The following is a 16,800-nucleotide window of genomic DNA, read 5'->3' as shown; positions in this document are numbered from 1 at the left end:
TTTCCGCAATTTTGGCCACTACTGTAAATGATAATTAGTGGAAGGTGAAATGTTTTCAAAGGTTGCACTCAACGCTGCTAGCTGCTAGTACAAGGAGTCCTAAACCTACAACAGTTCATATAGTGACCGTTCAGAGTTACAACGGCACTGAAAAAAGTGACTTAGGACCGTTTTTCACACGACGGTCTCAGCATCCCCGGGGCCGCGTGATCGAAATTCAGATGCTTGGCAACTGGCTCACATTTATGATGGTTGCATGTCCCGAAGTCATGAGATCACCTTTTGCAACCTTATGGACAAGCAAAATTAATTAGTAACAGCCGCATTACTAACTTAACAATTGGAGTGATTCCCTTAACAACGGCGGCAAGAATGGGGCAAAACTCACTTAACAAATGTCTCTCTCAGCAACATAAATTTTGGGCTCAATTGTGGTCGTAAGTTGAGGAATACCTGTATTCTTTTTTTTTTTTTAAAGATGAAATTCAAATTAGGGATGGGCTGGGCTGTGCTTTCCACCTGAATCCAACATACTGCTTCAGAATGCACAATGATCATGAATGCTGCACTTGCTGGCAGTTCATTAAAGCAGCTGTGTCCTTTTCTATATTTCTGTAATGAGTTACATTACAGCCCTGGAAGCAGGTACAGTCGCTTCAGTGATACTCTTTGGAAGTCAATCCAAAGCCATGTGCCATCTGCCTTGCTTTTACTGTATGGGGAATGATTTTTAAGAGGAATGCTTTGTTTTAGAATGGCTTGAAAAAAATAATAACTGGGTTTAGATAGAGCAGTGGTGGCGAACCTATGGCACGCGTGCCAGAGGTGGCATTCAGAGCCCTCTCTGTGGGCACACGCGCCATGCCACGGAGATGGCAACAGTCCCTCTTCAACCAGCCACCCGCTAACTCACCGAGGTCCCACGTGGCCGGATGCATCCCAACATGGATGGTTCCCCCCCCGTCCCATCCCTCCTGGCCTCGCATGCTCTCCTTTTCCAGGGCACGACCCACTGCATTGCTTCCTCAGCTGTCGGCCGACCGTCCAGCTCAGAGGTGGCTTCTCTGAACTGGTGGCGGGTTGCGGAGCCCCAGAGTGCGCGGGTCGAGGAGCTGGCAGGCTGTGGCTGCTGACGGATACTGTCAGCTCCCATGCGCTCGCTGGCCTCTGTATGGGGGGGGTGATGGTGTCAGGCAGCAGCCGCCCTGGCCCCTGCCTCGCCTTGCCCTGCGACAATGGCACCCCCACCCTGCCTCGCCTTGCCTCACCTCACCCCGCAGGATGAGCCTCCTGCCCACTGCCCCACCTGCTAGAGACCCCCTGGATCTTCCCCAACCCTGCCCGGCCCCCAACAGGTGTCCCTCCCCATGAGCAACATCAAGGTGACCGCACCTACCTTGGCCACACCCATCCAGTTTGCCATGACCACCACAGCCACGCACACACAGTGGGCCATGCCTCCTGGCACCCAGCGATACATAAGTGGGTTTTGGGTTGCAGTTTGGGCACTCGGTCTCTAAAAGGTTCGCCACCACTGAGATAGACTATGTAACTATACTAAGTAATTTGGGGCTTTGCTTAATTCTTTCTCCTATGTTCTGCTAACCACAATGAGGGTGTGGGCTTCTGTTTCTCCTTTAGATTTAATTAACTAAATTAGCCTGTCATCAAAGCCTAAACTTTGGTTATTTGTTTTCCCCTGTGGTTAATTAGTAAAGTAGAAACAAGCCAGAATCGTAAACTATACCGCAAGACGTGTCTGATTAACTTTCACCAAAAGGGAATTTTCAAAACGAAAGAGTTCAGACGTAGTCTCTTCCTATCGACACGGAGAGAACAGAAATAGGTTTATTACGGCTTTATACAAAAAAAGGGGGGTTTGTTTGGATTATTATGCATTGACGAAAAAGATCCGGGTGGGGTGTTAACCTACTTTCTAAAATATGAGTGTTAGAGGTATTACTAACCATAGCCTCCAACGACCAAACGAATAACACAGAACAGGACTTCAAAAGAACACGTTACCAAAATGATGAAAGACTTGGAAAGCCTCCAGACCGCGGAACAGAGTCTTTGTGAATTGCAAGAAAGGTATTTGAGAATGCTGGGATTATACAGACCAGGGGTAGGTAACCTTGGCTCTTTTATGACTCGTGGACTTCAACTCCCAGAATTCCTGAGCCAGCCATGCTGAGGGGAAAGGGAGAGGTTTCCAAGCTGAGCCATGCTGGCTCAGGAATTCTGGGAGTTGAAGTCCACGAGTCATGAAGGGACCATAGTTCCCTCATGCTGGCTCAGGAATTCTGAGAGTTGAAATCCACGAGTCATGAAGGGACCATAGTTCCCTCATGCTGGCTCAGGAATTCTGGGAGTTGAAGTCCATGAGTCATAAAAGAGCCAAGGTTGCCTACCCCTGATATAGACCATTAGGGCAGGGGTCTTCAAACGTGGCCCTTTTATTACTTGTGGACTTCAACTCCCAGAATTCCTCAGACCCCTGCATTAGACTGTTCAAAAACTTTATTATAAAGTTGTTATTACAAAATGTGACAGGCCCCAAAGTTGAGAAAACCGTGGCTTCCAGCTGCCCTTTGTACTTTACATTCTCTCTACATTAAGATTCCTGTCAAAGGGGAACACGGATGTGTTTGACTAAGCCAAAATGCTCCTCGCCTGATTAACGATCGTTTCAAGAATAAAACTCGACCGATCTGTCAAGAGATTGGCAATCTTTCACTATTCTGCCTCCACTTTTACGCGATGCTTAGAATTGCGTTAAAGTGTTTGCCCAGTGAATTGAACCGTGGACAGAATTAGATAAATGTGGTTAATTTGTGCTAAAAATGTTTACCCCCCAAAGGCTTGAAAAAGCACAGGAAGAGAATCGAAACGTCGCTGTAGAAAAACAGAACTTAGAACGCAAGATGATGGATGAAATCAGCGATGCAAAACGAGAAGCCTGCCGACTCAAAGAATTGAGGGAAGGAGCCGAGTGCGAACTCAGCAGACTTAAATACGCAGAAGAGGAGCTGGTGCAGGTATTTGTCAAGCTACATTCAAAGTTTCAGTTTCCATCTGGATCCAGTGACGCTTGCAAATGCTGGCCAAAAATCAAACTTTGAACTTTACATCTAACAAGCAAATATCCCCCGTACATTTCTTACGATAAAGGGCTGCCCTACGATGGCTTTTGAAGGGTAGAATAGAAGGGTCCAATCTGGAATTGGATCCGATCTTTTAATACAAGGGCCTCCATCATCCTACTTTAGGTAAATAAACAATAAAGTCAGGAACAAATGAAACTGTAAATCAGCGAGGCAAATTGAGGTCAGTCACAGAAAGACATTTCAGAAACCTGGAAATAGATGGATAAAAACTGGGTAATTTGATCTATGGAAATAGAAAACATGGAATGTTTACAGGCTACCTGTGCAGCAAACTAGAACAAGAACTAGATCAGGGGTCTTCAAACTTCACCCTTTTAAAGTAGTGAACTGGACAGATTCTTGCTGGAGAAAACAGATCAACACTGATGAGAACATAAACTAAATAGGGAATTCCTAGGGAATCATCAACACCTTGAATTTGCCCAGTAGGCTACTGGCAGTCAATGCATCGTCTTCAAAGTCATCTTCATTGGCAGCCCTGCATAGTTTGAATTGCAGTAATCCAATTGATAGAAGACAGGTCATCTGTAGTCAATGCTTCTTCTACCTAAAGCAGGGGTCTTCAAACTCGGCCCTTTTATGACTCATGGACTTTCAACTCCCAGAATTCCTCAGCCAGGCAAACTGGCTGAGGAATTCTGGGAGTTGCAGTCCACAAGTCATGAGAGGGCCAAGTTTGAAAACCCCTGGAATAGATTCATCTTCTATTTGGTTAACTGAAGACCTTTCTTTCAGATGTGTTAATGAATTAACTAACCAATTCATTAACCCATTATCCTAGTCTTACTTATAAATGTTCAACAAAGCATTGGTTCTGTCAGACGTTGTCTTGGCAACATGGTTAACGGGCCGGTGCCTTTATCAAATCTAGTGCCTTCTCTTCGTTCCCCTCCCCCCTTCCCCAGGTCCGTATGGCTTTAAAAAAAGCTGAGAAGGAGTTCGAACTGCGAAGCAATTGGTCTGTTCCAGACGCGCTGCAGAAATGGCTGCAGCTCACACACGAAGTGGAAGTCCAGTACTACAATATTAAGAGACAAAATGCAGAAATGCAGCTAGCCATCGCCAAGGAAGAGGTAAAGTTGCACGGTTGAACTATTCAGGTCAAAATTGGGAAAATGAAGATTGTGGGTTCGGTGGCAGCTGATGATCTTCACATCTCAGGACGCAGGGCTATCCCTCTCACTGGTGCCGTGTTGAAACTTTCTCAAAACGTCCTTTAATGTTCCATTTGCTGCTCTGGACCTTTTCTGGACCATCCCCTTTTTAGAGGAGGGCGGCGGCAGGTTCTAGAAATGAATGCCGAGAAAGGCCACAATTGGGATACCCCAGTCTTGCTAGCCTTAAGAGGATTTGCTTCTGGAAGCGGTTAAGATGCTGCAGGGTAACGGCGTGGTTTCAAATCATGCTGGTGGGAGGACGGAACTCACTGCTCCTGGATCTCAAATCAGTTCCAGATGGTGTGAAAAAGGGATAACCCCTTGAATTCTAGAGTGCCACATTCCCCTGTCCCGCATTCTTAGGGCTGTACCCTCTGTTTTTAAGAGTTGCACCCTGTGGTTCTAACAGCCTTTCTGTTAGACACAGTGAAACCAGGTTTTCATGAGTTTTTTGTGATTTTCACCAATAGTAACAGCAGTCATCTCAGCCTCAGTAGTAGCTAGCTCGTGAAATGATACTGCAAAAGGGATGGGGAGGGATCTTTGAAATAAACATGGCAGAGAACTGAATGATCAAATAAGGTTTCAGTCTTGACTATTAGCTCACGCCGCAGCCCTTTTAGGGCCCCCCAGCGATGCGAAACTGGACGAGGAAGACGGAGCTCGTCTTCCAAGCGTCCATGGCGGCCGCGTCGGCAAACCGGAAGTCTGAAGGCCATCTGCAGATCTCACTGACTAGGGTCTCAGAGCAGCATCCCAAAGTCTATCTTGGTGTCAAAAGTAAGAACATATTTGTTTCGTTTTGAAGATGCAGCTAAGATAGAATGTCTCTTCAGATACTGGCGCCAAGAAGGGAATGCCTCTCTCTCTTTCCCTTTCCCCGTGGCTTAAAATAAGCTAAGCCTTAAATTCCTGTGATGTTTAATTTTAGGCAGAAAAAATTAAAAAGAAGAGAAATACTGTATTTGGAACGTTACATGTTGCACACAGTTCTTCACTCGATGAAGTGGACCACAAGATTCTGGAAGCAAAGTAAGACATTGAATGGGTATCATGCCCTTTATATTGGTTACAGAAATCTTGTTGTTGTTTTTTTTAATGGGGCTCGCACATTTTAAATTAAAAACTCAACATAATTTGAACAAAGTCCTTCAAGCTGGTGACGCTTGAGGAAGGGGTAGGATTGTCTGTAGGATGACTACAGTTTCCTGCTGATTAAATATTGTCTATTCTGGCTGATATTCTCTGCTAAAATGGGCTCAACGGCACGGATCCAGTATGGACAGTCTGTTGTTGGAAGGGTTAATAGACCCAGTCCTTAAGGAGACGGGTGCGCCACCTTTTTAAAAGAAAGATCCCTGGGGATTTGGCCATCTTGGAGAAATATAATCCAGCCTCACAAAATTCTGTTAACGTCGCCTCCGAATAATCTTAGTTCATCTAGTCCTGCTTCTTGTCTGGCTTACCTGGCAGGGCTGACCCTAAGTCAGGGGTAGGCAACTTTGGCTCTTTTATGACTCGTGGACTTCAACTCCCAGAATTCCTGAGCCAGCATAGCTCAGCTGGCTCAGGAATTCTGGGAGTTGAAGTCCACGAGTCATAAAAGAGCCAAGGTTGCCTACCCCTGCCCTAAGTGATATGGTCACATGATGTGTTATGCCTATGACCACATTGATTAATGGTGATAATTCCAGTCCCACTTACCGCCATAACTTGGGGACTATTTGTTTGTAAAATGTATTAGCCTCCCATCTTACCGCACGGTAACTCTGAGTGGCTTACGGTATTAAAAGATAAAACTGTATAAACTAATAATATAAATACTACCTTTTTAAAAAATCAACCTAACTAAAAAGATGGGGAGGGAAGGAGCATGATGAGATGACCTTCATTCAGAACTCTTGCTGGAAAAACATGTCTCTTAAATCAGGGGTCCCCAACCCCCGATCTGTGGACCGGTACTGGGCCACGGCAGGCCAGCAACCGGGCCACACAAACAAGCAAAGCCCCATCCGTGGGATGTAGGCACCACACAAAACCACGCCCCCTCCGGTCCGTGGAAAACCCTCCATGTAACCGGTCCCTAGTGCCCAAAAGGTTGGGGACCTCTGTCTTGAATGAAGTAATACACAACCTAGGTGTTCTTGTGGACCCACAATGCCAGGTAGATGCTGCAGCTAGGAACACCTTTGACCAGCTTCAGCATTTCTGTCAGCTAGGTTGTTTCTTGCCCCGGCTCTGCATAAACTCATTTCTCAGTTACCTTAGTGCAATTTTATAAAGGGTTGCTCTTGAGCAGTGGTGGCGAACCTATGGCACTCAGAGTCCTCTCTGTGAGCACATGCACCATCACTCCAGCCCCACCTTCCCCCCGTGACTCCCTCCTTACCATCAGCCCTCCGGAGGAGAGTCGCTCCCGAGCGCGGTCCACGCAGAGCAGCGCAGCCAAGGACATGGCAGCCACGCAGCAGCGACAAGACTCCGCCCTCATGCCCCATTGCGCGCAGTTGATGCTGTAGGGTGTGGGTGGAGGGCATGGCTGCCATCGCTCTGCTGGGCCACCTGGGCCATCTGCGGCGGGCTGTGGAGATGGTGGGTGGCCCTGCGGGTGGGCAGGGTGGGGGCGGATCCGGGTTTTGGGCACTCAGTCTCTGAAAGGTTCGCCATCATTGCTCTTGAGAATGGGGTTGCTGACCGGTATTTAAATATCACGGTGGATATGTGACATAGCTTGTTTTAATCTCTGGCCTCTTCCCAGGAAAGCACTTTCTGAATTAACCACCTGCTTGAGAGAGAGACTCTACCGATGGCAGCAGATTGAGAAGATCTGTGGCTTCCAAATAGCCTACAACTCAGGACTGCCCAGTCTGACCTCCTCCCTCTACTCTGATCACAGTTGGGTAGTCATGCCACGAGTTTCCATTCCGCCCTACCCAATCGCGGGGGGAGTCGACGACCTCGATGAAGATACCCCTCCCATTGTTTCCCAGTTTCATGGTACGCGGTGGGGGATATCTCAGTTGACCTTGGACGATCGGGGCGGGGGAGACACACCTTTGTGGCTGGAGTCTAAAACTCTGAAATAGAATAGTCCTTAACTTACGGCCACAATCGAGCCACAGAATTGATGTTGCTAAGCAAGACAGTTGTTAAGTGAGCTTTGTTCTATTTTATGAACCTTCCTTGTCCCTGCAGTTGTTGAGATATTAGCAGAGTGTCAACCGTCCGAATAGCAAACTCAAAATCAAGGAACCTTCAAGGCAGGGGTCTTCAAACTTGGCAACTTTAAGAATTGTGGACTTCAACTCCCAGAATTCCTCAGCCAGCCAGGGGCTGGCTGAGGAATTCTAGGAGTTGAAGTCCACAAGTCTTAAAGCGGCCAAGTTCGAAGACCCCTGCTTCAAGGCTTTGAAGCGCCATGAAAGATAAACTTTACTGAACGCACATCAGGGAACGGAAGAAGTAAAGCCAGATCTGATTTTTCCACGCTAAAATCTGCCTGGTTAACAATAGCTTCCCTCAGCCCCCACCCACTGCTTGTTCATGTTGCCCAATCATATACGAGGGCAATTCGGAAATCTCCTTTTGGTTATCAACGACGGACACTTGCAGATACAGAACTTTCATTATACACATTAGAAAACTGCAACATTACGTTACTTTCTGACATAACCGCCACTCAAATTGAGGCACTTGTCACAACGTCTTACAAGGTTTGAAATCCCTTAGTCGTAGTCGCTCGGCGCCAAATCTGGGCTATACAGGGGGGGTGATCAAAAACATCCCAACGGAACAGCTTCAACAGTTCTTGGATTGCGTCTAGCGGTGTGCGGGCGATCATTATCACAAACCATGTTTAAATTTATTTGCCTTCAGCCCAAATCATCCAGTGTGGCTTCAATTCTGAGAACATTTCAATTTCTGATGTACCTTTTTAGAAGGACCCCTGGTCCTTCACATGTTGCTGAACTAAATGGCCCCCACCACCCTGACAAAGTCTGTAGCTCAGCAACCTGTTCTTTACCCCTGAGGATGGCTTCAAATAAAGTAGGGTACTTGTATCATTTTGTTCTGATCTGTGGCTTGTGTTTCTCGTCGCCTGTGTGACAATGCATTCTCCCGCCCGATACGTTTGAAGCCCAGCAAAATTTTAATCGGCACTTTTATAGCAAGATGCCAATAAAATTCCTATTTTCCCATGAAACCGACACAGGCAGCGAGACAGTATTGGTTTCTGTTAAATATTTGAGTCAGGTGGCCTGTTCTACTAGGCCAGGGGTAGGCAACCTTGGCTCTTTTATGACTCATGGACTTCAACTCCCAGAATTCCTGAGCCAGCATGGCTCAGCTTGGAAACCTCTCCCTTTCCCCTCAGCGTGACTGGCTCAGGAATTCTGGGAGTTGAAGTCCACGAGTCGTAAAAGACCCAAGGTTGCCTACTCCTGACCTATACTATCAAATTTGATTTTGGAAATGCAAGTCAGATTTAACATAGAACTAAATCACAAATCTTCTTGAGACAACAGGGATAACTCTTGTAATTTTTGGAATTCCTGTTTGCATTTGTGAATGTCAAGTGTTCGTTAAATACATTTTTTCAATAACCCTTTGAACAGTTTAGGAAAGCAACTCTCAATAGCCCATATTCGTAAGTATTAATCTCCCATATTTCAGGCAGTTTTTTTGCATTCTCACTTACTGAAATGTGTGCAATTTAAATATTTGAGTCAGGTGGCCTGTTTTACTAGGCCAGGGGTAGGCAACCTTGGCTCTTTTATGACTCGTGGACTTCAACTCCCAGAATTCCTGAGCCAGCATGGCTCAGCTTGGAAACTTCTCCCTTTCCCCTCAGCGTGGCTGGCTCAGGAATTCTGGGAGTTGAAGTCCACGAGTCATAAAAGAGCCAAGGTGGCCTACCCCTGTACTAGGCGGTAACCAAAGCTACAGGAAAATGCCGTCAAGTGGAGCTCAATTTCACCCTTGCCTTGTCTGTCTCATTGGCTGTTGTGTTTTAAAGAAGAGTATTAGGAAGGGAAATTAAAAAAAAACACCTCCATTTTATAAAGAAAGGACTTTTCAGGGTGTTTTTCTGTCTTCACGGAGCAGAGTAAATGTTTTGGAGTGATGAATGGCTTCTGAATCCGGTTCTGTTCTTCTCAGGGTCTGTTGTGAAAACCACCACCTTAGCGAGGAGTAGCAGCGTGTACCGCTCCAGGCGAAATGTTGTGCCGTCATCGCCTCAGTTGCAACACACAGCACAAACACAACCCACTGCGCACACCCCAGCCACCCTGCAATCTGCAGACCCAGACCTCCTTTCGGTGTCCAGTTGTCCTGCTGCTTACCGTACGGAAGAGGAGGAGGAGGCTATTTACTTCACTGCTGACAAGCAATGGTATGAACCTTGGGGCATTCATGTACAGACCAAATTAGAGTACATCAGGGGCCTTCAAACTTGGCTCTTTTAGGACTTGTGGACTTCAACTCCCAGAATTCCTCAGCCAGGCACGCGTGCCTGGCTGAGGAATTCTGGGAGTTGAAGTCCACAAGTCCTAAAAGGGCCAAGTTTGAAGACCCCTGGAATAGATGATAAGAGGATGAACATTAGCACACTCTGAACATTAGTGAGAAAGAGCCTGTGGCCTAGAGGTTATCACAGCTGCTTAACATGCAGACAGCCCAGGTTCGAATCTCAGAAGGGCATGTCTGGTTGATAAGAACTAAAAAGTTCGAAATAGCTATTCCAGTTCTCCCTTAATTTTTTGTTGGCAATCCAAATTTTAAATATTTTTAGGCAAAAGATTCCTTTCTCCCATATTTGGGCCTATATATATATATATATATATATGTATATATATGTGTGTGTATATATATATATGTGTGTGTATATATCCCTTTAGAACTGAAAGACTGTGGCAAGCAGAGAAATTGGAGTCACCTCAGCGTGCCTGGCTGAGGAATTCTGGGAGTTGAAGTCCACAAGTCATAAAAGGGCCAAGTTTGAAGACCCTTGGAATAGATGATAAGAGGATGAACTCTGGGCATTAGCACACTCTGAACATTAGCGCAGAAAAGATATATATTTTCCTTTAGAACTGAAAGACTGTGGCAAGCAGAGAAATTGAAGTCACCTTAGATCAGGGGTCCCCAAACGAAGCGACTTTAAGACTTGGGGACTTCAACTCCCAGAATTCCTCCGGTCTTAAAATTGGCAAGTTTGCAGATTCCTGCCTTAGATTAGGAAGGGAGATTGTATTATTATTATTAATATTATGGTTAATCTTCCATTTGATTCACAGTCTGGGACTGGTAAAAACTTAAAAGTTCAAGTCCTAACCTAAGAGAGCGTCTGAGTATATGGGCTGTTCCAAGTCAGGTGATTTTTTTTTGCAAGGTCAGAATATTCAGGTCCAATAAGTTCAAAATTTCCCAAAGGTAGCCCTTATAGGTATTGCTCCAATTGTATAATAGTATATCCTATTATTTATTTATTTGCTACCCATCTCGTTTTGAGGTGACTCTTTGGGTAGAGCTGGACACATCCACGAAGCTTTCTTGGATAATAGAGATTATTGCCTCCTTTGGAATTTTTTTTTTTAGTTTTTCTAGTCCGATTCCTGGGACTCCAACATAGACCTCCATCCAGATACTAACCAGGATTTGCTCAGCTTTCTAGATTAGTCACGACTGGCTAACACTGCCGCCTAGCGACGCCTTTGAAATGTAGCTCTAATTGTCTATAGCAGGGGTTCTCAACCTTGGCAACTTTAAGACTTGTGGACTTCAACTCCCAGAATTCTTTGCTGGCTGAGGAATTCTGGGAGTTGAAGTCCACAAGTCTTAAAGTTGCCAAGGTTGAGAACCCCTGGTCTATAGGGCTTTGCATATCAAACCAAGGATTACAAATAGCCGGACGTTTAGAGCTACGCATGCTGGTTTTTCTGCCACAAATCACAAAGGAATTGCCAGTGTTTAGGCTGTTGAGATGGAAGCCACCGATTGCGAAGCCAAATGCAAGGGACTTTCTGCATAATTCAACTCTTGAGTTTCTTAATATGTTCAGTAGGCAAAAATTACCCAGTGACCTCCTATATCGTTAGAAATATCGCTGCTATGATTGTATGCTCTCAGCTGTGGCAACTCCTCTCTGCAAGTTACCTGCCCTCTGGTCTAAAGCCTTAAAACGAGATAATGGGAAAGCCGTGGAAGGTTTTTGCACGTATTGTTTCCTTCATCTTCCTTTAAATTATATACATTTTATATACCATTTGTTAGTCACCTGCAAACTGTAGAAAACGGCAGCTTTGATAAGTTGTTGGTGTGTTTGGGGTTGCAAACTGAGCTAAAACCGTATAAACAATTTTTTTTCTGACCTCTTTACGCAGAAATTTCCGTAATTTTTAGCGCTGTGTGAATATAGTGTTGGATTAGATCACGGGTAGGCAACCGTGGCTCTTTTATGACTTGTGGACTTCAACTCCCAGAATTCCTGAGCCGGCATGGCTCAGCTTGGAAACCTCTCCCTTTCCCCTCAGCATGGCTGGCTCAGGAATTCTGGGAGTTGAAGTCCACGGGTCATCAAGGAGCCAAGATTGCCTACCCCTGGATTAGATAAACAGTTCTTATTTCTAAACATTCTTAATTAATTACATAAATGTTTTCATATGTCAGGGGTGTCAAACTTGCTGTGTCACGTGACGTGTCGCGACATATCGCAACTTTCTTCCACTTGCTGGAGCTGCATTTTGACTGCTATCCTGCAGTTCTACTTTTTACAATATCTTTTACCATGCAGCCCCCCAACTAGGGGCGATAAGCAGGCTCAAGTCGCAACTGAGAAACATTTATAAATCCAAATGTCTTTTTCTGACAAAGAGTTAAAGAATTAAATTGGGTGACTAAGATGGCCATTTCGAGCTCATTTGCTCTCTTCAGTTAGCCACACCCTTTTTATGCCTAGCATGTAAACTGCCCAGGTTCGAATGCCATAAAAAGGGTGTGGCTAACTGAAGAGAGCAAATGAGCTCGAAATGGTCATCTTAGTCTCCCAATTTATATATAGTATATATATCATTTGATCCTGTGTAATGGAACAAGATGTTATATTTACTTATACGGCTATCATTGAATCAAATAATTATTCACAATTGAGGTGCATTCCTGTATAACATTTAACTTAATTGAAAATTGCAGACATCCATACTTGTTGTTTTTGTGATATAGGCAGGTATTTTTGGAAGCCAAATCACGCCAGCATTCCTTCTTATGTAAACCAGAAGAGATAATATCTCATTTTAAGGATGCTTGCTAAGGAAGATGGGCATGAAGGAAGCATACGGAGATAGCGAGTCAGAAGAGAGATTTATTTATTTATTTTTGGCTTGTCTTTTGCTGCAAATACATTAGAACGTCCCAAAAGTGCTTTGCAAAAGGCTGCTGGAACATTTTCAAGGAAAAAAAACCCAAGAAAGGTCCAGTTGCCTTTTGAAAAGCACTTTTGGGACAACCACTGACTTGGACTACTGAGAATCTCCATAGTCATTATTTATTTATTCCTAGACTCTGTGGAGCCTTGACAGATACAGGCAGTCCTTGACTTATGACCCACAATTGAGCCCAAAATTTAAGTTGCTAAGTAAGACAGTTTTTAAGTGAATTTTGCCCCATTTTACAACTTTTCTTGTCCTACTTGCTAAGCAAACCACTGCAAGTTGTTAAGTTAGTAATATGATTGTTAAATGAACCTGGCTTCCCCATTGACTTTGCTTGTCAGGAAGTCGCAAGAGACGATCACGTGACTTTGGGACACCGCAGCCGTCATACAGCAGCGGCCAAACTTGTGGAAACCTTTGGGGGAAAGTGTACAGTAGAAATGCCACCTTTGGTTAAGTTTCCACCCATTTTTCTTCTAATTTCTTTATAACTGTAGCCTTGTTCACTTAATAATACTATTTTAATCGCTTTCTGGGCAACCAGTCAACTCTTTGCACCATTACTTTAATTTGATTACGTTTTACAAGCTCACTAAATGAAAGAACACCAAAAAACCCAACCAACTTGACAGCGATCACATAACACACTGACAAATGTCCTCCTCTCAGCTTCAGTACGTGAGATCAATAACTGAATCCTACTGTGATCTGATTGGCTCATTGCCAAAATAAGATGACACCCGATTGGCTCTCTAAACACTCATGCTCATTGGCTACCATCAGATGAAGGAAAGCTACCTGATATCAACCTAAACAAGTTGTACTTCCTTTTTCTAGTTATTTGGCTATAACCTTTCACAGAATACAGTACAGATAATTGAACAAACTTTGTTGCATTACATTCTTGATTAAATTATGTTTCCATTGATATATAATTTTATGGTACTACTCCAAAAAAAGTGGCATTATTAGCCATCAAACCTCAAAAGTACACTTTTCCCAAAAGGTTTCCACAATTTTGGCCACTACTGTAAATATGAGTCAGTTACCAAGCATCTGCATTTTGATCACATGCTGCAGTGGTCGTTAAGTGTGAAAAACTGTCACAAGTCACTTTCACAAATGCCGTTGTAACTTTGAACAGTCACCAAATGGGCTGTTGTAAGTCAAGGACTACCTTGTGTAAACCTTACGTTGCCCATTGACTGGACTAGAGCCAGAGGTCCCTTTTGGGCACCAGGGACCGGTTCCGTGGAGAGAGGTTTTTCCGTTGGACCGGAGGGGGCTGTGGTTTTGTGTGCTGCCTGCATCCTGTGGATGGGGCTCTCCTTGTTTGTGTGGACCGGTTACCTGCATGCTGCGGCCCGGTACCAGTCCACAGACTGGAGGTTGGGGACCCCTGGACTAGAGTGATTGTCTAGATTAATCTGATCTCTTGGTCTCCTCTGCGTTGTAGGGAAGCTCAGGATGCGGGTTCCGAATGCGACTCCTTCAATTCTTCCACTGGAAGGAAGCAGTCTCCCCCTTCAAGCCTTGACATCTATCAACCCCTGTCACCTCAAAAGACGTCCCAAGAGGATGTCTCCTTAGAACAGTCCTCTACCGGAGACTCTTCCTCTCTCACCGCCGATATTTCAAGGGGTTCGCCGGACTGCGTGGGGCTGACAGAAACTAAAAGTATGATCTTCAGTCCCGCGAGCAAGGTGTACAACGGCATTCTGGAGAAGTCCTGCAGCATGAACCAGCTCTCCAGCACCGCTCCTATCCCTAAGCCTCGGCACACCTCATGTTCTTCCACCAGCAGTGAAAGCCGAGCCGGGCACGAACCTTCTCCCGTCTCCCAGATCAGTAGCGTTTCACACGACCTGTATCAGAACGGAGAGCGAAACAAAAAACCGTCGAAAATCAAGAGCCTTTTCAAGAAGAAGTCCAAGTAAGACTGCTGGAAGAGAGATTTTTTTTTTCAACTACGGCATTCTTTTGACTTTCTGGTCATTATTACTGTTGTTATTATTATTATTTAAATTAAGAATGTAGTTGTCCGACTTTCCTAGGCTTGGGCGACACAGCAAGAAAATCTCTTAGGTCAAGTCTTTTTTTTTCTTTTTTTTTTCTTTCTCCTGTTTTAAAGTCACCTTGCATCAGCTGTCAATGAGAAATTTTCAATTTCAAGACAGTTTTACAGTCGGTTTGTCTATTTATTTCAGCTTTTTTTTTTTTTTTAGTTTATATATAAAACGTTTTTAAAATTTGAAAAAAATAAATAAATATATAAATCAGCAACACTTTTAACACAAGCTTTAACGGACTTGTAAAGCCTGCACGGGCCTTGTCAATTTTTCTTTCTTTGTTTACCAGAGCATCTTCTTAATCTTTCCATAGAAGCTACGGCATTGTGTACTGGACACGGGGCAACTTTTGAATGAAGTACAACTACTTAAATTGCACTACTGTTCTCCTGACTGGAAAGTTATCTTTGCAAGCGAAACGGTTTTAAACTCGTCAAAATAAAAGAAAGAGATGGGGTTGGTTCAACTGTTGGTGTTTTTTTTTTTTAAGGTGGTTTCTATGTAGAAGCTAGCATTTCTAACCGTTGATTTTTGGAACTGGAACCTCATTTTAAAATGCATTTATTAACCTAACGGATTGGCTCCTGTTGTAAAGATAATCCAGAGACTTCACTATGATCTTATGGCATTACACAGGCTGTCTGGGTAGAAATGTATGTCGAGAGAAGGGGCTTCTGATTCCATACCCAAGCGGTAAAATGTCGGTCCTTTTACGAGGATGGACTTTCTCAGATATTCACAAACTTTAAACCTGGGTGAGGGCGAAACGTGGGCACTTGTTTACAAACTTTGACGGTGAGAAGATGGTTGATTTGTGAATATTTGTACTGTGGCAAAGATAATAAATTGAAAATCCTATTGTGCCATGACTGGTTCGGATCATAGACGTTCCCTTTTCCAAGTCAAACTTTTTGGGTTTTTGTTCTTATATGTAACGGTACGTACAAGTTACTTGCTGTGTTGTCTATATTCTCTTCTACTCTCCTTCTTGGGAATACACAGATCGCTTTTACAGCAGAGACGATGCAGAAGAGAGAAGAGGGCTCAGCTTTCCAAAGCATTGTTAATCAGAAGTGTGACGTGGGAAACAATCCCAAACATATTGCTTTAAAAAGGCATGTAAATCAGGGGTGTTGAACCTTGGCAACTTTAAGACTCGTGGACTTCAACTCCCAGAATCCCCCAACTCCTCAATTCTGGAAGTTGGAAGTCCACAAGTCTTGACTTACAATAATTTGAGGGTGAAGGTTCATTCTTCGAGCTTGTGGGGGTTCTGTCCCAGCCTATGTGAGTCCTTGTTACTTCACAATGACAACCCCCCCCCTTTAACTAACAAGTAGGCTGGAAATGCAGGGAAAACAAATCCCTTTTATTAGTTAGGTACAGACCTGCAAAATATCCCAAAAGCAAAGGCAAACAAAACACGATGTAAACGGAGAATTGTCCAAGGCAAGCAAAACAGGATTCAAACGGAGAATTTTTCACAAGCAAGGCAAACAAAACAGGATTCCATGAAACTTGAGTCCTTTGCAAACGGTTGCCTTCAGCAACCAGCACCGCCCACACCTTCCCTTTTTATTATGCAGCCCCCCAGGCGTGGCTTCTCAATGCCTTCTCCTCCTCCCTTGGAGTCACCCCATTGCCTCCCTCTGTCCTGCTCTTGTTGCCTGTCTGCGTTTGCGAGCATCTATAATGTCTTCCAGCTGTGAGTCCTCAAGAGTTTGACTCAGCTTCCCCACACAGCTGAGTCTCAGCCTGAGCACGATTGGAAGGGCTAGGCTCTTCCGACTCTGATGGCTCTCCAGGCCCCTCTTCCTCCTCCTCTGATTCCCCGGATTCAGCTGCCGGGTCCAGTGGCTGGCACGGACTCACAACAGTGGGGTTTCATGACCAGGCTAGGTAACCTCTTCAGCAGAGTTTAGGGGATGTCCGTGTCAGTGTTCTGTTTATAAGGGCTTCGTGTGGTCAATAGGTC

The 16,800-nt window shown here is 44.6% G+C and overlaps 1 protein-coding gene across 1 annotated transcript in view; it reads left to right on the top strand.

Annotated features, from left to right (window-relative positions):
* STIM2 (stromal interaction molecule 2) overlaps positions 1-15,693 on the top strand; it is a gene marked incomplete at its 5' end in the record, with an annotated part of 43,634 nt that extends 27,941 nt beyond the window's left edge. Inside the window, 7 exons of the mRNA XM_015827110.1 lie at positions 1,973-2,091; positions 2,861-3,038; positions 4,073-4,240; positions 5,256-5,356; positions 7,083-7,321; positions 9,485-9,719; positions 14,213-15,693. Of these exons, the coding sequence (XP_015682596.1) occupies positions 1,973-2,091; positions 2,861-3,038; positions 4,073-4,240; positions 5,256-5,356; positions 7,083-7,321; positions 9,485-9,719; positions 14,213-14,693 (1,521 nt within the window). The remainder of the gene's footprint in view (positions 1-1,972; positions 2,092-2,860; positions 3,039-4,072; positions 4,241-5,255; positions 5,357-7,082; positions 7,322-9,484; positions 9,720-14,212) is intronic.
* Between the last annotated feature and the right edge of the window lie 1,107 nt (positions 15,694-16,800).

Source organism: Protobothrops mucrosquamatus, unplaced genomic scaffold (genome assembly GCF_001527695.2).
Source record: "Protobothrops mucrosquamatus isolate PMUCROS unplaced genomic scaffold, P.Mucros_1.0 scaffold3500, whole genome shotgun sequence".
Lineage (NCBI taxonomy): Eukaryota > Metazoa > Chordata > Lepidosauria > Squamata > Viperidae > Protobothrops > Protobothrops mucrosquamatus.
This window is presented reverse-complemented; position numbering and strand designations above follow the sequence as displayed.